A 20,697-nucleotide genomic window follows, 5' to 3' on the forward strand; every position below is an offset into this window, starting at 1 on the left:
GGTTCAATTCCCCAGGACCCATGTAAGCCAGATGCACAAGGGGGCGCACGTGTCTGGAGTTCATTTGCAGTGGCTGGAAGTCCTGGCGCACCTATTCTCTCCCTCTCTCTCTGTCTGTACCTGCCTTTCCCCCCCTTCTCTCTAATCAATAAAAAATTTAAAAATAAAGTTTAAATTAAAAAAAAAGAAAATGGGGCTGGAGAGATGGCTTAGCAGTTAAGGCTCTTGCCTGCAAAGCAAAAGGACCCAAATTCAATTCGCAACTACCCACATAAAGTCATATGCACAAGGTGGTGCATGCATCTGCAGCATGTGTTTGCAGTGGCTAGAGACCCTGGTGCTCCCATTTTCTATTTGTCTCCATCTGCTTCTCATATACGTAAACAAAAATGCTAAGAAGGTTGTCAAAATTAGAAAAGTGTTCCCCCCAGCTGGGTGTGGTGGCTCACACCTTTAATTCCAGCACTTGGGGGGCCAAGGTAGGAGGATCAGCATGAGTAATTCCAGGCTAACTTGAAACCACATAGTGAATTCCACAGCAGCCTGGGCTGGAGCAAGACCTTACCTTGAAAAACCAAAAAAAAAAAAAAAAAAAGAAGAAGAAGAAAACAAAAGTGTTCCTCACATCCCATGCATTATGTTGGCAGTCAGAACTAGTGAAAGTTTCTTCAATTTGAATTACACGAGTTAAAGCTATGTTCCCTCTGCCCAAAGGTATCTACCTCCTGGGAGTGTCCTGACCTGTTGTCAGACATCCCTCACTTATATAGCAATGATTTAGCAACGCTTTGTCCAAACTACTTACAAAGCTCTTTGTAAACTGAGGCTCAGTCAAGAGGACATACTGAGACATATTAATGCCAAATTTTGGCTTGAATGTCAGACACATAATTTGTTATTACAATTCAGGAAGCAGAGGTAGGAGGATCACCATGCATTCAAAGCCACACTATACTGCATAGTGAATTCCAGGTCAGCCTGAGCTAGAGTGAGACCCAACCAAAAAAAAAAAAAAAAAATACACACACACACATATATACAGAGAGAGAGTCAGATAAATAAGACAAAATTCATTAGTATTATAATTCATTGCCCCACTAAGAAAGATGCAGAACTGAGAAGTGGGTTAGCTGGGACTTGAGACACTACCTGGCTTGGTCATGGTTGGATCAAGCTTCACTGAGGGCAGAGAGAACAATATACATATCTGCCTTTTCTTAAGTTTGGCTACAATGAAGACAGACCTCACAGACCAGGCTCCTTTGAGTCTGCACTGAAATCCAAAACCTGTCATTCACCATTTTATAGAAATAAAGGGGGATGGAGAGATGGCTTAGTTGTTAAATGCTTACCTATGAAGCCTAAGGACCCCGGTTCGAGGCTCAATGGCTCAATTCCCCAGGACCCACATAAACCAGGTGCACAAGGTGGTGCATGCATCTGGAGTTCATTTGCAGTGGCTGGAGGCCTTGGTGTGCCCATTCTCTCTCTCTGTCTTTCTCTCTCTCTGCCTTTCTCTGTTGCTCTCAAATAATTAAATTAATCTTTCTTTAAAAAAAAAAAGAAAAGAAGGAAGGACCAGAGGTGCACTGGTAAGTGATGACCCATGTGCTAGCAGAAACCAGCGTAAGACCTGCAGGAGAGTCACCTGATCCAAGTCCTATGATAACATTTAGCTGCTCAGGGTCAAACAGAGATGACACAAACATCAAAAAGCTATCTAGTAATATCTAGAAAAAGTACGTTTTTAAAGATGGGAAGTCCTCTATAATATGCAGTTTGATGGACAGTTTGATCAAAACAGACAACTGTGAGTAAGGCTTGGAATGAAAGGTTTAAAATGAAAGCCACACTTAAAAAAAATTATTCAGGTGAGGCAATAATCTTGATTGAGACCTAAAAATTTTCACAGAAAAATAAAAAATAGTAATTTAAAATCAAGAGCCTGGAAAGGTAACTCGCTTGTAGGAAAAGTATACCAGCTTTGAATTCTCTCTGTTTGCATTAGAAGCACCAACAACAAAAAGATTTAAATTCTTTCTCTCTCAAAATGTTCCACAGACCGGAGAAGCAAGAAAAACTATCAATCAAAAAAAAAAAATCAGCTGGGTATGATAGTGCACATCTTTAATCCCAGCACTGGGGATGCTGAGTTAGGAGGATCGCCATGAGTTCGAGGCCAACCTGGGATTACTGAGTGAGTTCCAGGTCAGCCTGGACTCTAGTGAAACCCTACCTCAAGAAAAAAAAAAAAAAAAAAAGATCAAGATATTCTTTGTCAATTATTCCTATTTTTTTCTTTCCTCCAAAAGATTTTATTTGGCAGGGCATGGTGGTACGTGCCATTAATCCCAGCACTCAGGAGGCACAGGAAGGAGGATCACTGTAAGTTTCAGGCCAGCCTGGGACTACACAGTGAGTTCCAGGTCAACCTGGGCTAGAGTGAGAGCCTACCTTGAAAAAAATAAAGATTTTATAAGTATGTATTAACACATACACATATAACACACTAGGTAAATCAACAGAGCCTATAAAATGTAAGTGGCATTGCAAATACTATCACTACATGAATCAATTAAACTACTGCCATGCTGACAACCAATTTCTGGCACTTTCTAGTAAGATTTAAGATCCTAGAAAGTAACTGTTTCTTTTGAAATCCAACTATCAGTGTGAGAAACACTGTTCTTGAGGAAACGTTCAAAAACCCTTTGAACTGAATTGAAATTGACCCTACGAAACAAAATGTTTAATAAAAAGTTAAATGAGTAAAGAAAAGTAGCAGGTACCCGGTGCCCATCAGTTTTAATCTTTTTTGTTTGTTTGTTTTTCAAGGCAGGGTCTCACTCTGGTCCAGGTTGACCTGGAATTCACTATGTAGTCTCAGTGTGGCCTCGAACTCTCGGCGATCCTCCTACCTCTGCCTCCTGGGTGCTGGGATTAAAGGTGTGCGCCACCACGCCTGGCAGTTTTAATCTTTTTCAGCTGATTACCCTTCGCGTGCTTTGTTCCAGCGTGGTGAGTGTTCAGTACGTGCCCCGTCCTCCCTCTGTGCTTTCTCCACAGGGCCAGACACTGCAAGAACACAGAACTGTTGGGTATGGACATTTTTTTTTTTTTTTTAGCACTGACAAAGTCATCCAGTAGAGCCAAAAGAAAAGATGGAGCCAACAGAGAAGGCAGAGGCAGAATAAAGAGAGGAACTTCTCAGAGACTTGGGACTCAGGGTAGGAAGGAGGAGAAAGAAGAGAAAGGAATGACGAGGAAAGAGTGGAAATGGGGGAAGGGAAGGGGGAGGGGAGAAAGGAAGAGGAAAAGAGGGAGAAAGTGAGAAGGAAGAGAGGGAAGGAGGGAGAGAAACAGAGAGGGAAAGAGAGAGAGAGAATGCAGCCAGAGGCAATTGTAGGAGAGCGCTGAGCTCCTAGAACATGGCCAGCCATACAAATTCTAACCAGAAAAAAATCCCGCCAGTAACCACTCTTAGAATACATGGACAGGAGTACACTCTCTCAGCTCTACATAGATCCTCCATGCTTTCAAGCCAGTTACATTATCACTCTTTCTTCTCTAACAGTTTTTTTTTTTTTAATGTTACTTAATAATGAGTCCAGTTTTAAAACTTGGAGTTTAGGTTCCTACAGTAAGAGAAGCAAGTAGAAATACTCCCTAAGTGGTATTACCACTTTCCTTCAGTCTAAAATGGACATTAGAACTTCCGAGCAGCAGTAAGCTCATTTTAAAAATGCAATGCATTGCTTAAATGCGAATACAAAGCCCAAAGTTTAGCTCCTTCGGCATGCCTGGGGCTGTACTGTGATTTCATAGTATTTCTAATAAACCTTTGACAGGCAAGGGCAGTAATGGAATTTTGAAGATCTCCCTCATTCCCTTAATAAAAAGTGTAAAATTTTTTAGAAGAAAGATAGTGAATAAAACCATGAAAACAGAGCATCATGAGAGCAACGTATTCTAAATGCATACTACCTGAAATTCTCAAAATCTGACCAGTTTTGCCGATCAATTATCAGTTTAGGTTGCTCCCCAAATCACAATGAAAAATCACACAGACTAACCATATTGTAACATCACTTGGTAAAGACATGTTTAACAAGACCAAATGATTAATGACATACCTATTTGCCTTACAGAATCTTTATCTGATTCAAGTGTTTTGTTTCATATGGTTTTCAACCCTAAAGCATAATAAAAATATACTTTTAAATTTACTAATTAATATAGTAGTACTGTTCTAGAGGGACTGTCCATTCTGCCTTGTTTCTTCTCATTTGAAATGGCTAATATAATTTCCTGCACTTCTGATCATAAATGAATTTTAAAATCTCTCCATTAATCTTATCTTCCTTTTGAAGAAAAAAAAATCATTAGCCATTATCATGGGCTACCAAAAGAGCAACCTCTGCTCTTTACATCAAATTAAATAAAACAAAACTGCTTGTTCCTGCCTCTTTTCTTAGAAAATTTAGAAGTCTCACTAAAGAGCTGAGGAGGGAATCTGATGGGAATGTTCACAGATACCTGATTTTACAAGCTTTTATGAAAGAGCTTGCCTGTAGTTTAGTGTTATTCCGTGTTTATAAGGGTTGTTTGTCAAGACAAAAATAAGGTGCCTCCTCCCCACAAATTAAAGGATCAAGTTACAATCCATTATTTCATTTCTGATTGTTTTTCTTTGTAATAAGTGAGAAAGTGGATACTAGATAAAAGTCTTCTCGGAGCTAAGACTCCACATTAAAGGCTCCAATTAGCTATAAATCAGTTGTCTTTCCTACTGGGGGAGAACAAGAGAGACGGGGGAAAAAAGAGAGAGAGAGAGAGAGGGTCATTAGAGAAAAAGAGGACTTGAAGGGCTTCCAAATGAAATTCTGAAAAAGATACCTACTGCAGACTTTGAGGGGCGGTTTGGAAAATCTGATCAAAAGTCAGACTAAAATAAACCCTCCCAAATCATGTGTGACTCTTGTGTCTTAAGATCTCTAAAGAGTGCCTGGAGAGGTTACAGACCCTCATAAAACAAAACTTTTATGCCGCATGCCTCTCCTGCACGTCCTTAAGCCTGGAGATGTGCCACACATTGGTACTATTGTAATGCAAACAATGCCTGAAGGGCTATAACCATTAACGACCTCTCATTAAAATGGCTTTCAAAAATTTGTCACACCATCTAAAAGCTAACAGGTACATTAAATCCATCTAAATCGACTTTCAAAACACGAATTTCACCGATCCTATTGTAAAACTCAATGCAAGTAAAAGTTCAGAAATGACGTCTTTGTTATTTCTTTTTCAACTATTACCTCAGAACCAAGTCATTTACTTCTCTACCCCCCCCCCAAAAAAAAGAAAGAAAAAAATCTAGTATATCTCGAAATAATCACGATGGACTACATCTTTAGCTATATCGCATACATGTATTTAAGTCAACGAGGAGAGGTCTTCATCAGAAATGGAATTCAAATATGAGAACTGTAAAATGAGCTCCAAGAAAAAAATGTATTTTCAAATCCCATGCCTGCTCTGCAACATTACAATTACACGGCTATAACTGATTTTTTTTTCCTAATTAGAATTTGTGAGGGAAAAGCAAGACCCAATTTACATCAGGCAGCAACCTGCACATATGCTTCTTTTTTCTTTTTCTTAATTTGGTTGCAACAACAAAAACTTGGCACACCAAGGCTGTCAAGAGTTCGTTATATATATATATTTTCGTTGTATTTTTTTAATGTGCAAAAGCGAACCTGCCAATTTGCGCATATTTCAAAGTAGGTTTTTTTTTTTTTCTGCTTCTAAAAAGATCCCCCCCCCCCCAGGGCCAGTAACGCTGTCCGACACCTTCCAAGGAGCCCCGACAGCGAGCGGGCGAGCGGCTCCCGGCGCGGCGCTGCGCGGAGCGGCCAGGTTCCCGCCAAGTCCGCGGAAGCGCTCCGACGAGAGGACGCGACGCAGGGACCAGCTGCCCCGGCGTGTGCGGGCACGGGAGACCCGCAGAGGCCGGTCGGGCCTGCGTCCACCGCGGTCGCGCCTTCCGATCGGCTCCCCTCGCTGACTTCCCCGCAAGCGAGCCTGGAGAAAGAAAAGGAACCGTCCTCGACGCGCCCGCGGGGCGTGGACGGGCTTTTTTTTTTTTTTTTTACCTTGGTGTACTTGATCTCCAGGTTGGGCGTGGGCGACGGCAGGAGGTGCAGGGACGCCATGAGCGCGGCGGGGTCGGCCTTCACCTCGCCGGGCATCTCGATCTCGCTGGAAGTCATGGGGTGTGCACCCCCGCCCTCCCCTTCGAGGCGACGAGGCGGAGGTGAGGCGCGGAGGTGAGGTGCGCTTCGCTCGCTCGCTCGCCCGTTTATAGGCAGGTGTCAAGCGGGGGCGCTTCTCATTGGACGTGAGGCCCGCCCCGATTTGCATAAAGCCCGCGCCACGGCAAGTCACACGCGCGTTCGCTCGCTCGCTCGCTCGCACGCACGGTCAAGTCCGCGGCCGGCTTCCGTCCGTGCGAGCCTAGCGGCCCCGCTCCACACACACACACACCCACGCGCGCGCGCGCGCGCGAGGACTCGACGGCAGCCGCGCGGCCTCCGAGGCGTCCGCGTTCCGTTCCCCTCAGCGGCGTCCCGTCAGCCGCGAGCCCTCGGCTCTCCCGGTCACTCGTAGAGCGGAAGTCGTCCTCTTGACGGCGCGGGAGCCGGGGAAGAGGGCCGTGCCCGCGAGTGGGGCCCCGCCGGGGTCGGTGAGAGGTGCGCCCCGCGCTCGGCACCGGGAGCTACGGGAGCCGCCGACGCCGCGCGGCTCTTCCCCGCCCGACTGCTGCCCTCTGCTGGGCTGGGGGCGCAGGGCGCACGCGAGCCCGCCGGGCCGTCCGCCCGTCGCGCCGCGCCCGGGGTGGTGCACGGGCTCCTTTGTCTCCCGGCATCCTGCGCCCAGCCCGCGCGCGCGGACGCTCGGGGACGGCCGGTGCTGGGCTCGAGCCCGCGGGCTGTCACCCCTCGGGCTCGTCACTAGCTTGTGGGATTCTGTTTTCTCTGAGGTAAGGTCTCACTCTGGCCCAGGCTGACCTGGAATCCACTGTGTAGTCTCAGGGTGGCCTCGAACTCATGGCGATCCTCCTACCTCTGCCTCCCGAGAGGTGCTGGGATGAAAGGCGTGCGCCACCTCGCCTGGCTGTCTCTGAAATTCATGACGTGCACCGACCCGCTAACGAGTAAGGCCGCTCGTTTGATCAGAAAAAGATAAAATAAAAAAAGCTGGGCGTGGTGGCTCCTTTCATCCCAGCACCTCTCGGTAGGCAGAAGTAGGAGGATCGCCATGAGTTCGAGGCCACCCTGAGACTACACAGAGAATTCCAGGTCAGCCTGAGCTAGAGTGAGACCTTACCTCAAAAACAAACAAACAAAAGAATTTCAGAGAACCCACGTCTAGTGAGCTTTGATGTCACTGAACCAGGGCACGCACGGGAAAAGACCTTTCCCCGCCTTTCTCACTCCCAGTGAAAGCCTCACATTTTTGTTCCCGACAACACTATTGCCACTGTGTCCCCATGGAAAGGGTGTATTGTATGGGGCAGAAGCATAAAGTAACTGCTTGGTCTTTAAGTACCATTTTCAGGGGCCCTAGAATCCCTTATCTTTGGGTTTTATCAACAAGGAACTGTTTGCTTTAGAAGTGTTCAGTCACTAAAACTAATGACCGGTGATTAGATGCTAGGCAATAGTGGGTGTGGACAAAAACATTAATAAGCGTCTTGTATTAAATGTGTGAAACAAAGCCAAGCATCTATCCAAACTGACCTGAGTGGATTACTTTTATTGAGAGACCATGGATCTTAGCTTGGGCAGTTGAGAGATTCATAGGGGCCAAAAGCTATTCTTTATTATGTTCATGAGATACATTATGATTAAAAAAGGTATAAATACATACATAGAGATATCTTACTGAAGAATAAAAAAGATATTGGAGCTTGCTGGCAGCAAAACAAAATTTTCACTACTGCTTTGGTATGGCGTTGAAGGCTGTCTTAAAACTAGACCTAAAGCCTTGTCACCAGTGAGCTCACAACCTTCCCTACAGATGCACGGACTGTTGGGGACTGTGGGGAAAATTTTGCAGCAAAGCATCAAACACAAGATCTGGGAGCTCCACCAAGGAAGACGCCGAGTGGCTGGGGAAGCTGACCTTTGAGCTAGGCTCAAAAAAGGAAGCGATACTTCAGTAGGAGAGGCAGGGACACAATGCACTGAAGAGTCTGCTAGAGCAGGACAGAGAGATGAGCGGACACTCAGTGAGCCTCACACGTGGCCGGAGGAACAGCAAATGAGGAAGGCAGGGCGCTTCCAGTTATGAGGACCTTAATGCCTGAGGTCCTGAGAAGACACCAGAAGCTTCTGAGGAAGAAAGGGAAACTCGTATCTTTTTGACCTCCAGCTAAATATGGTCAGGAAAGATGGCCACACACTAGAAAATATCCGTAATATTCTTCTCAAAGCATAAATCAGGGTTATTCACTTTTGAACCATAATTTTACTTGCTAACTTCAATTTCATCACTGTGGCTTCAAACTCATCTACTTGTCTGAAGAGAGTGGGGGAGGGAGGGGAAAGGAGAGAGAGAGGCAAGAAAAAAAGAGAGAGAAGGAGGGAGGGAAGGAGGGAGACAAGAATGAATGTGCTTGTTTCACAGTGAAACAAAGCAAATGGAGGATTGTCTTCTAACCTGAAAAGCAAAGCAGTATCTCTCAGCGACTCACAAACATCTCCAAGGTATAGTCTGCTGATAACCAGCGAGCTGCTTTGAGTTTTTTCATGGATCCTTTTGTGTGACACTTCTGCTCCAGTAGACAGTGATCAACACAAGAACTGGGTCTTCTCTTTCCCTTGTGCTTCACTCAGTTCTTAAAGCAACATGGAGCACATTGTGACTCTCATAAGCATTTCTGTTGGCTGCTAGAGAAAAAGATGAAGCTGGGGCTGGAGAGAGGGCTCAGAAGAGCCAAAGGACCTGGATTCGACTCCCCAGGACTACTCACATAAACAAAGCTGCCTTACACTTCTACAGTTCGTTTGCAGCTGCTGGAGGCCCTGGTGTGCCTGTTCTCTCCCTCCCTCCCTCTTCCCTCCCTCCCTCTCTCTCTCTCTGCCTCTGTTTCTCCCTCTTTCTCTCAAATGAAATTAATCTTAAAAAAATTAAGGCTGGTCATGGTGGTAGCTCTAGCACTTGGGAGGCAGAGGTCAGAAGATTGCTTTGAATTTGAGGCCAAACGGAGACTACATTGTGAATTCCAGGTCATCCTGAGCAGTGTGAAACCCTACTTCAGAGAAAAGAAAAAGATGAAGCTATTGACTATGTACCACGCACTAGTGGAGGTAAATTCCCTGCCTTCTCTGAATAAACAGTATTTTCTCTTGGTAATCTTGAGCTTTGTTTCTTTCTCTCTCTCATCTTTTACTATGCATTTTTTTTTATTATGCACTTCTATGTTCAGAGATTTCTATGATTATCTTGCTTCATATAGTAATTCTCTGAGGAGTAAAAAATTCAGAAATACAGGTACTTGTTGTTAAGCTTCTTTGCTTCAAGGTGTGCACAAAAGTTAGCACAGAAGACTAGGTAACTATAGCTGTGGTACCTTTTGTCTACATCTTCTTGTAGACTCTTGGGAGCTATGTTCTTCATGTTTTAAAAGCTCTCTCTTCACACCTCTTTCCCCATTTTTATCCTTCCATTCTTTTTAATTTCTTGTTTGCTTTATAATCACATTTTTCCATAGACTTTGCAACAATTAGGGACATAATTTTTGCCAAAACTACCATTATATTTCTACTAGTCTGAGTGTTGGTCTAGTCCCTGATTTGGTTAAGTAATATTTTTCCCACCTTTGCAGTGTTTCTCCTCCCAGCCTCCCCATCTGTAATTATTTATTGTTTAGGATACATCTTATTTGAAACCTGCTGTATAAGGAAACCTAAGCTATAGCATACACCATTTCCTTGTGAAAACAGTTTATTAGGCCTGGTGGAGCCAATATCCTGGAGTTGCTGAGGAGAAAAAATAAATCCTTGCCTCATATTTCCTCACCTAAATAATAGAATGCACAGCTATCATTCCAATGCATCAGTTTTATGTTAAATTGGACTTTAAGGTATGAAATCATGATGGATTAGATTACATTTTAGATACTTTCCAGGGCATGCAAGTATTTGTCAAGCATTGCGTTTTCTAAATCAATGAGGGAAGCTGAGTGGGAGTCCAGAGGTTCCTCTCCAAGAAGGCACCTTGGTGCTCTGACAACGAAGGCATGTCCAGCTTACAAGTCCAGCTGCAGTGTTCAGGGGCCGTCAGTCTCAGGTGGCATGCTTAATGGCCTTCTTGTCCCCATTACTAGCCATGATGACAGCCTACCTTTTCTAGCTGATACACTTGCATTTTAATTTAGCTTCAAAAATAAATCACACATTATAGCATTTCCCTCTTCTGGGTTAATTGAATCAGTTCCTTAAATGTCCTTAATGATTTGAAAGAGGCACATTGTTTGAAATATTTAAAAAATTAGGGCCCTTGGGTTGCATGCAGAATGATCTCAGTGCTTATTTCAGATACAAGTGTTTGCTAATGATCTCATTCATCTCAAATGGGATATGCCTGGTCACTTTATTTGAAATGTTTCCTGAAAACTCTTAACAGGAAAGCTTAATGCAAGGTGTATTTAAAGAGAAATGGTATTTAATTTATTAAAAATGCCACAAAGAGTTTTGCTTACTTTTTATCCAGAAATGTTTAATGAAGTATTTTAGACCCATTATGAAAACTTCTATAAAATAAGTGCAGTTATTTAACATCAATATTAACTTTTTATTGGAGATCTAAACACTCATTTAATTAGCCTCTTCCTCCTAACATCCACAAGAAAAGGCCCTGAGACTGTGGCATTTATTAGCCATAAAAATTCTCTAGATATTAACTCCCTCATTTCTTAATGTGGCCTCTGGTCACTTTATTCCCTGGAAAGTGATATTTATTCTCTGTAAAGTGATGTTTGTGGTTGCAGGGAGTAGGTTACTAATCAGTTATGACTCCAGAAACCCATGTTCCATGTTCTCATACAAAGCACATAACTTTCCTTTTAAAATAGATTGCCCATGCTTGGGAGACCCCAAGAGGCAATTCTAAAAATGGGAACTAGATTTGCCGTGTAAAGCCAGATCCTATTCATCTAAATTCTGAAGTTTTTGAGCTGGATATGGAGGTAAACTCATTGTTTTATCAATAACCACACTTAACAGAGGGAGAATTTAGAAGTTAAAATTCTAGCTAGGTAGTCAAGTTTCTTCAGGGTTGAGGAAAAAGGCATTAGCACCCTCTGCAGTTGCTGGTCTGTATGTGCAAGTAAATTCTGTCAGTTTTTAAACATACTACCTTACATTGAAAGGGTTTTATCTTGATATTGGTGAGAAATCCTTAAAATTTTTCATTTGAATTAGTCTATATGAAAACATCACAGAGATTTAGACTGATTTTCGACTACAGTTGGTTTAGAAGAAAGACTTTTCTTAAAATACCTGTTAGCTTTTAGGAAAAAAACTCTAGGGCTGGAGAGATGGCTTAGAGGTTAAGTGCTTACCTGCAAACCCTAACAATCTGGTTTGATTCCCCAGTATCCACATAAAACCAGATGCACAAAGTGGCATGTGCATCTTTAGTTCGTTTGCACTGGCTGGAAGCCCTGGCATTCCCATTCTCTCTGTGTATCTCTCTTCTATCTCTCTCTCTGCTTGCAAAATAATCTTTTAAAGTTTTATAAAAACAACACTTGTGTTTAACAGTCAAGTTTTACTTAGAAAGCATGCACTCAGAACCTATCAGTTACACTCACACAGTGCGCAGAGCAGTCACTGTCACACAGCAAGTCCCACGTGTCACAGTCTGGATGCAACTATTTTGATCATGGCAGATTAGGAAGGTTTAATTGATTCTAGATTTTCTAAAAAAAAAAATAACTATTTATTTGAGAGCGACAGACAAACAGAAAGAGAGAAAGAGGCAGACAGAGAGAGAGACGGGGGACACATGAGGGCCTCCAGTCACTGTAAATGAACGTGCCACCTTGTACATCTGGCTTACGTGGGTACTGAGGAATCAAGCTTTGAACCAGGATCAATCCTTAGGCTTCACAGGGCAAGTGCTTAACCACTAAGCCAACTCTCCAGCCCCCAATTCCAGAGTCTCTTTCCTGACCCCATACAAGTGCTTCAAATGTACACAGAGTTTGCGAAGAACACAATATGAGGAGTTTGGAATGAGTGACTAAGCAAGCACCTTAACTGCTAAACCATCTCTCTAACCCCCTCGTTACATTTTTTTATAGTTTATTTATAGCTATTTATTTGAGAGAGAGATTGAAATTGGCAGTTACAGAGAGAGGGAGAGGGAATGGGAGAGAATGGGCATGACAGGATCCTTGGCCACTACAAACGACCTTCAGACACATGCACCCCCTTGTCTATCTGGCTTATGTGGGCCTTGGGGAATTGAACCTAGGTCCTTTGGCTTTACAGGCAATCACCTTGACCACTAAGCCATCTCTCCAGGGCCTGCTTGTGACATTTTTTGAGTGCAGAGGTGAATATGGATTTCCAAGAGAAAATCATTGGAACTGAGATTGCCTTCTATGTTCCCAGTCCAAATTATATAGTGTCAAGTATGTGGGCCTTTGGTATAGAGAGAAAATACAGAAGAAACCAAGGGTAGCTGTGGTGGTTTGAATAGACTAGATGGCCCCCAATATATTCAGTTCTTTATTGTTTGTAGTTTGTACCTGCTGGCTACCTGGCTGGAGGCAATGTCACTGAGTGATCTTAAGGTGTGGTGGTGGGTTTCCTATTTCAATCTAAAGATAAGCAAAGTGTGCCTAGCTGGAGTTCCTGAAGTGTGCTATGGCTTTTGACCTTTAGGTTTGTGCTTCTCTCTGTCTGCTTGGGCCTGTGAAGGCAGGCCAGCTTCTTCTGTCATTATGGAACTTCCCCTGGATCTGTAAGCTTCAATAAATCCCTTCCTCCATAACTGTGCCTGGTCTGAAAGTTCATCTCAGCGAACCTGAAGCTGTCTGCTACAGTAGCTTACCCCCAACCCTCCAGCCCACAGAAGAAAAGAGAGCACCTCTTGTAATATTCCATCTCTGTTCTCATGAGTACAAATTTGCTGTTGAAAGATGTTCCCTCCTTACTCCTGCTTAGAGGAGTCAAACGTTGGTGGGATGGCCCAATGGTTTTCAACCTTGCTTTCAATTATACCTGTTTAGGGAGCTTTAGGGACGTACAGAAGCCTAGCCCCACCTCCAGAGACTTCTGTTAGTCGTAGATGGAGCCCAGCGTATTGATGTTCTTCATAAAGAGCCCTGATGTCTTTCTAAGGTGTCACACCATGGGGTTGCTTGACTCTGCTCTCTAGCCTTTGGGTCCGAAACGTGGATTTTCACACCTTCTCACTCTGCAGGGCTTTTGCTTTGCTATTTTAAATTTAGTATCTGAAAAACACATCCAGCCACAAATGGATTGACCTTTCTGCTAATGTAATTCACCTAAATTAACAGAGGCAATTAACTAATTCATATTGGAATTGTGCACTTTCCAGTTCACATTTATCAACTCTTAAATACTTGATCTGGTGTTGCAATTTAAATTTTTTATTATTACCCTTTAAATCTGAAGAAACACCTTACATCTAATTAGTCAAACTTACATATTAAATTAATAGATTCATTATGGGTTAATGACTATGGAGGTTGCAGCTGCCTGCCAGCGGAAGGGACTCAAACTTTTCTGCTGTGGAAAAAAAAGGAAGCAATCGATTATGTAACTTAAAACAGCCTGAACTTTTCATTTTACTATTTCTGCTCTTTTTATTTTTTTCATAGTAGGGTCTCACTCTAGCTCAGGCTGACCTGGAATCCACTATGTAGTCTCAGGCTGGCCTCAAACTCATAGTGATTCCCCTACCTCTGCCTCCTGAGCAGTGGGATTAAAGGCGTGCGTCACCATGCCCGGCCATTTCTGCTCTTAAGAGCTCAATGGGCCTGTTAGCATATGACAGACAACATGTTTTACAGAGAAAGATAACTTTTCAGCTGCATATGGAAATCAGAATTTCAAGAGAAATATATATGAAGACACCTTGGATATAAAAATGTACAGGTCAAAAGACGGGTGTAGTGGCACATGCGTTTAATCCCAGCACTTGGGAGGCAGAGGTAGGATGATCCCTATGAGTTTGAGGCCACCCTGAGACTCCATAGTGAATTCCAGGTCAGCCTGGGCCACAGTGAGACCCTACCTCGAAAAAAAAAAAGTACAAGTTTAGACTGTCATTCAAAATTATCACATGTTCTAGTCTGAATTTTTCATTAAAAATGCTTAGAAAAAATAAACTCAGTGACCACATGAATCCCCCAAATTAAACATCTTTTACTACACTAAATACTAGATTGACTCCAAACTCGTGATGTTATGGCTTTACCCATGTGTTTAGACATTATTTCAGGAATTGGATGTTCCTATGGTCAGTTATATTTGGAATGCAGATAATTCAGAGAACTGAAATGAACTTCCTCAATATTTTCAGTTATTAGGCTTATGGATTTTTTACACTATGATGGCCTCATCATTTTTAGTAATTATGAAAAAGTCACCAGTTTTACAGAAAGTAGATGAGGGCTGGAGTTCACAAGAAAACTATTTTTAAGGTGTCAAGACTAACTGGGCGTGGGGGTGCACGCTTTTAATGCCAGCACTTGGGAAGCAGAGGTAGGAAGATCGCCAAGAGTTCAAGGCCACCCTGAGATTACGTAGTGAATTCCAGGTTAGCCTGAGCTAGAATGAGACCCTGCATCAGGAAAAAAAAAAAAAAAAAAAAAACAGTGCCAAGACTATGACTATCAGACTATCAGAAGCCACATCCTGAACCTATGTTATTTTCCACATTGAAGTAAGACCAGTGTCTTCAGTGGGACAACAGATGATATATAGCACTCTACTGAAGAATTAAAAGTATTCAAAACATGTATCACCCTTCTATTATTAAAATGTCATATTTTTACCTTCAACTATGTTGGTGCAAAGTCTCAATATTTTTGCTACAATTTATCAGACATCATAAGTGGATTACTATAGCATCAGTGTATTAATATTGATGGCCTCTTGTGTACTTAGCATTGACTCAACTCCCAGGGGTCTGAAAAGAAAAACTACAAGGTACATTCACAGTTCAAGAAATATTTTTTAAAATTTATTTATATTTATTAGAGAGAGAGAGAGAGAATGTGTTCACCAAGGCCTCTAGCCATTGCAAACAAACTCTAGATGCTTGTGCCACCTTGGGTATCTGGCTTATGTGAGTACTGGGAAATCCGAACCTGGGCCCTTAGGCTTTGCAGGCAAGTGTCTTAACCACTATGCCATCTCTGCAGCCCAAGAAATTCCTAATCTGATTCTAATATGTCTTCATAATTGACTTTATAAATATTACTTGCCTACATATTAATGTGTTTCAATAGTGGTTTACATTCTTCAGTATTTGAGTCTGGAAAGATGACTCAGCTGTTAAAGGTATTTGCTTGCAAAACCTGAAAGCCCAGGTTTAATTCCCCAATAGTCACTTAAAACCGGGTGCATAAAGTGGCACATGCATCTGGAGTTCATTTGTTGCAGCAGCAAGAGACATTCCTTATCTCATTCTCTCTCTCTTTTTTTCTCCTTGCAAATAAGTAAATATTTTAAAAAGAAAACAAACAAAAAATTGAATACAGTGGCCATGGTGGCTCACACCTTTAATCCCAGTACTTGGAAAGCAGAAGTAGGAAGATTGCCATGAGTTTGAGGCCACCCTGAGACTACATAGTGAGTTCCAGGTCAGTCTGGGCTACAGTGAGACCCTACCTTGAAAAAAAAAAAATGAACATATTTTTCAGTATCTTATCAGTGCCAGTGTGAGGAAATCCTTGCCATGCTTCTCTTGGCAAAAGTCAGGATCACAAGAAATTCGTACACACAAACACACACACATACACACACTCAAACACGCCTCTCCTAGTAGCTCAGAGGGACTGGAAGCAGACCATGAGGCGTCTCTTCCCCGGTACTCATATTAGGGAGCTTTAATGTCAAATATACAGCAGGACCACTTGCCTTATTTTTTATAGCTGAATATATAAATTTTATCCTTATGAATGCCTTAACAACCATCGTCTTTCCAGGCTCACTATATAGCCAGTTGTATACAACACCACTGGGAACTGGGAAGTATAAAAATACACCAACCATTATCTCCAATAGAAGCTGTGTGCTCAGGAACTTAGTGGGCACATGGTGCACTAAAAGGTGTACCGTGCTGTGAACAGCCAAAGGAGAAAGGCGCCCTGCCCACACAAGACTCCTAAGAGAGCCAGGCGTGGTGGCGCACGCCTTTCATCCCAGCACCCGGGAGGCAGAGGTAGGAGGATCACAGTGAGTTCGAGGCTGCTCTGAGACTCCACAGTGAATTTACAGGTCAGCCTGGGCTAGAGCAAGACCCTACCAAGGAAAACAGAAACAAAAGAATTCTAAGGATGGCACTGAAGCTGAACCTATTTGAAAGAGAGGAGCGAATGTAGATGAAACTGATGTGGTGGCAGAAAGAGTGGGGCAAATTTTGGGGAAAAAAAAAATTGGTTACAACTTACCCGTGGAGGAAAGCCTAGGACATGGCTGGTGTAGGCGACAAGCTAAGCAGAAGGGGGGCTGGGGCAAGTCCACCCTCCCTCCAGCTGTCTCTCACACCCGCTCAAGAACCTGTTTGCACTGCAGTATTACACGGGCTAGCCAGCTGCAAGGCCTAGAGAAGTGTTATGTGTCAGTCATTGCCATTCAGCCTTGCAGACAGCTAGACAAATGTAGGGGAAACATCCAAAAGGTCTATGCATGGAATCAAAGCATCCTTAGGTGTGGGAGAAATTCCCGAGGACATAGGAGGAGGAGGAGGAGGCAGGGTGATGAAAAGGAAAGGGTTGTGACATGCCTGAAGGTGCCACTGAGAAGGGGCCATCAATGCACTGCCCCCTACTCCTGCTGCCACAGACACCCTTCGAGGTACAAATTGGCCTCTGGGTTAACTCTTTCCTCACCAAGATCTTCATCTCATGATTGTTCTCCCTGTCCAGTGGTTTTCCTCCTTTGGTCACGCAAATTCACTAGGCCAATAGCACATGGTGTAATACTGCAAGGTTGTATGCTGAAGAAAATGAATTTCAGTTAACGTTGAGTGACCCTAGAACAGACCCCGTGGGAGGCAGGAATGCTCTGAGCCACCGATGGGATGAGAGGACGTCTGGACTGTTAGAATAAGGTTGTCCTGCCTGCCGCTGATCTCGAACTCCAGTCCATCTAAGATGCTGTGGGAGGGCGGCTTTCAGCCCCTAGAGCGCCGTCAGACTGCTCGCTATGGCCTGGCTCCTGGCTGCCTAAGGCACGAAGCTCAAAGTCTGATTCACACGGACTCATGGAAGCTGGAACTTTGGGTGTTTTGCTGCTTGATCTGATGGAAGAGAAGAGAAAACATAGGCGTGGGCTCTTCCATCAAGACCAGCAGGATCTTGGAGGTCACCTAGCCCAGGCTTCCCTATGGCTGGCTTATGTATAAAACACCCCTGACTTCCGCTGAGGAAGCAGGGAAGCATCACAATTCGGGGTGTCCCACCACCCTGGCTCCTCCAGGAGACTTAAGCCCAAGTCCTGAGCATTCTTCAGAATTACAGAGAATGAGGGCCGGGGTGAGAAGGGAGGGTGGGTGTGAATGAGACTGCAGAGCCTGGAATGATCATCAGTGTCCACATAGAACCCCAGCTAGGGACCCATCGGGGCTGCTGGCAATGAGTGATTCTCCGCAGCTCCTCTCCCTCAGCCTTGGGGCCACAACAGCAGCAACGCTTGGCAACGGGAGGGAAGGAGAGAGAAGAAAGGCCTGGCCGGGATCCTACCGAAGATCAAGTCTGGGCACAGTGTGGGCAAGGGGGTACTCTGTCCTCAGATTCTATGTGCCTGGGGCACAGCCAAGGGTGCAGGGGCCTGGACTCTGTCCCTGAGTGCCAGCCTTCCCTTCCTGCTATCTTTTTGTCTCTTCTTCCCCACGGCATGTCCTGCTCTCAACCCCTTCACTAGATCCAGAGGACAGGTAACACTGAGAACTGCAGCTCACAGCAAGTACGGCTACAGCGTGGCCAGGATTTGTGCTGGCTCTCTGGCTTTCCCTCTCTCTCCTAGGTATAAGTGTAAAAGAGTGAAGCCATCCAGACAGTAGTGCTATGGGGAAAAAATTAAAAAATAAAGATTTGTAATCAGAGACCAAGGAAGCCAGCTTACCCTTGAAATTGTAATTTCCCAAAGATTACTTTAGTTTCTTTCAGACATTCAATACACTTAAGGGGTAAAGACCTTATGTTGCGTTAAATATTTGGTACTCAGGAGAAAATAATGGGCACACTTAAAACAGCAAACAAGGCCTGGTTTCCCCATTTTGAGAGACTCACACTGGTGAGCATTAAAAGTCAAACAAAGCTGGGTGTGGTGGTGCACACCTTTAATCCCAGCACTTGGGAGGCAGAGGTAGGAGGATCGCTGTGAGTTTGAGGCCACCCTGAGACTACATAGTAAATTCCAGGTCAGCCTGAGCTAGAGTAAGACCCCACCTCAAAAAAACAAAAATAAATAAATAAATTAAAAGTCAAACAATGCTGTAAAATGCCTAACATGTAGGGAGCCCAAGGAAGGGAGGAGGTTAGCCTTTTCGGGCTGGAGCAAGGCTTAAAGGGATGCTACAATTGAATTTGGGCCTGATGCAGGAGAGTTTTCATTGAGAGCTAACAAGAAGAAATAAAGACTCTTCCAGTACGAGGAGCTGCACACATAAAGGAACAGAGAAGGAAACGTGTCATGGTCAATGAAACGCAAAATGGGCTGTAAAGAGATGTCTCAGTGGGTAAGAGTGCTTGCTATGTTCAATCTCTAACATCCATATAAAAAGACAGCTGTAGGGGCTGGAGAGATGGCTTAGTGGTTAAGGCACTTACCTGCTAAGTCAAAGGACCCAGGTTTGATTCCCAGAACCCACATAAGCCAGTTGCACATGATGGTGCATGTGTCTGGAATTTGTTTGCAGTGGCCAGAGGCCCTGGTGCAGCCATTCTCTCTCCCTCTCTCTTTCTCTCCTTCTCTCTCTAATAATAGATAAATAAAAATACAATATTTTTTAAAATAGCAGGGTGTGGTGGTTCAGGCCTTTAATCCCAGCATTCAGGAGGCAGAGATAGGAAGATTGCTGTGAGTTCAAGGTCACTCTGAGAGTACATAGTGAATTTCAGGTCAGCCTGGGCTAGAGTAAGATCCTTCTTTGAAAAGATACACACACACACACACACACACACACATATAAAATTTATTTAAGAGATAGAAGAAAAGAGAGAGAATGAGAACGGGTGTACCAGGGCCTTCTGCCAGGGCAAACATACTCCAGATACATGCACCACTTTGTGCATCTGGCTTTACACAGCCACTGAGGAATTGAATCCCAGACCATAAGGCTTTGCAACCAAGTGTCTTTAACTGCTGAGCCATTCTCCAGCCTGGGGTGATTTTTATTATACAGCAATAGATAATGAGCACACGCAGCAAGGAGCTGCCTTTATCTTTAAAACACTGGGGAGCCAGTGGAGGTGTTTGCATCAGGGAGGTGTCATAAGAATTGCAAATTTCAAAGATGGCCCTGGTGGCTGTGTGGAGACAGATGGATGGAGGAAGGGAGGTATAGAGGGAGAGAGAACAGCTCAAAGAAGCTATTGCAGTAATCCATGCTGTCTAGTAATAATTTGAGTTCAGGAGAGCATTCTTGATTTTTTTTTTAAATAAATGTTTTTTTGTTTGTTTGTTTGTTTGTTTGTTTGTTTTTGGTTTTTCGAAGTAGCGTCTCACTCTGGTCCAGGCTGACCTGGAATTCACTGTGTAGTCTCAGGGTGGTCTCGAACTCACAGCAGTGCTTCTACTTTAGCCTCCTGAGGGCAGGGATTAAAGGCCTAGGCCACCAGACCTGAGGTCGCATTCTTGATTTTTTGTTTGTTTGTTTGTTTGTTTGTTTTTCGAGGTAGGGTCTCACTCTAGCCCAGGCTGACCTGGAATTCACTATGGAGTCTCAGGATGGCCTCGAACTCGTGGCAATCCTCCTACCTCTGCCTCCCAAGTGCTGGGATTAAAGGTGTGTGCCACTATGCCCGGCTTGCGTTCTTGATTTTTTAAGAAAAACATTCATTTTAGTTTTATTTATAACTTTCTTAATAATTTATTTATTTAAGAGAGAGACAGAGATAAAATGGGCATGCCAGGGTCTCCAGCCACTGCAAACAAACTCCATGTGCCACGTTGTACATCTGGCTTACTGGGTACTAGGGAATTGAACCTGGGTCCTTAGGCTTCTCAGGCAAGTGCCTTAACCACTAAGCCATCTCTCCAACCCATTTCTAACTCTCTTACTGAATGTACCCAAAAGGTAAAGATGTTGAAATGCTTGAACTGACTTCTTTCCCAGTCTTCCTACTCCAACCTTTCCTTGCAGTCCCTGACATCTAGCTCCTAGACCTTGAAAGCCCATCTTCTTGCTTCCTCATTCTTCTCT

The 20,697-nt window shown here is 43.8% G+C and overlaps 1 protein-coding gene across 1 annotated transcript in view; it reads right to left on the minus strand.

Annotated features, from left to right (window-relative positions):
- Aldh1a2 (aldehyde dehydrogenase 1 family member A2) overlaps positions 1–6,369 on the minus strand; it is an 85,192-nt gene extending 78,823 nt beyond the window's left edge. The window contains exon 1 of the mRNA XM_004662501.2: positions 6,156–6,369. Within this exon, the coding sequence (XP_004662558.1) occupies positions 6,156–6,272 (117 nt within the window). The 5' untranslated portion in view covers positions 6,273–6,369. The remainder of the gene's footprint in view (positions 1–6,155) is intronic.
- Between the last annotated feature and the right edge of the window lie 14,328 nt (positions 6,370–20,697).

Source organism: Jaculus jaculus, chromosome 10 (genome assembly GCF_020740685.1).
Source record: "Jaculus jaculus isolate mJacJac1 chromosome 10, mJacJac1.mat.Y.cur, whole genome shotgun sequence".
Classification (NCBI taxonomy): Eukaryota; Metazoa; Chordata; class Mammalia; order Rodentia; family Dipodidae; genus Jaculus; species Jaculus jaculus.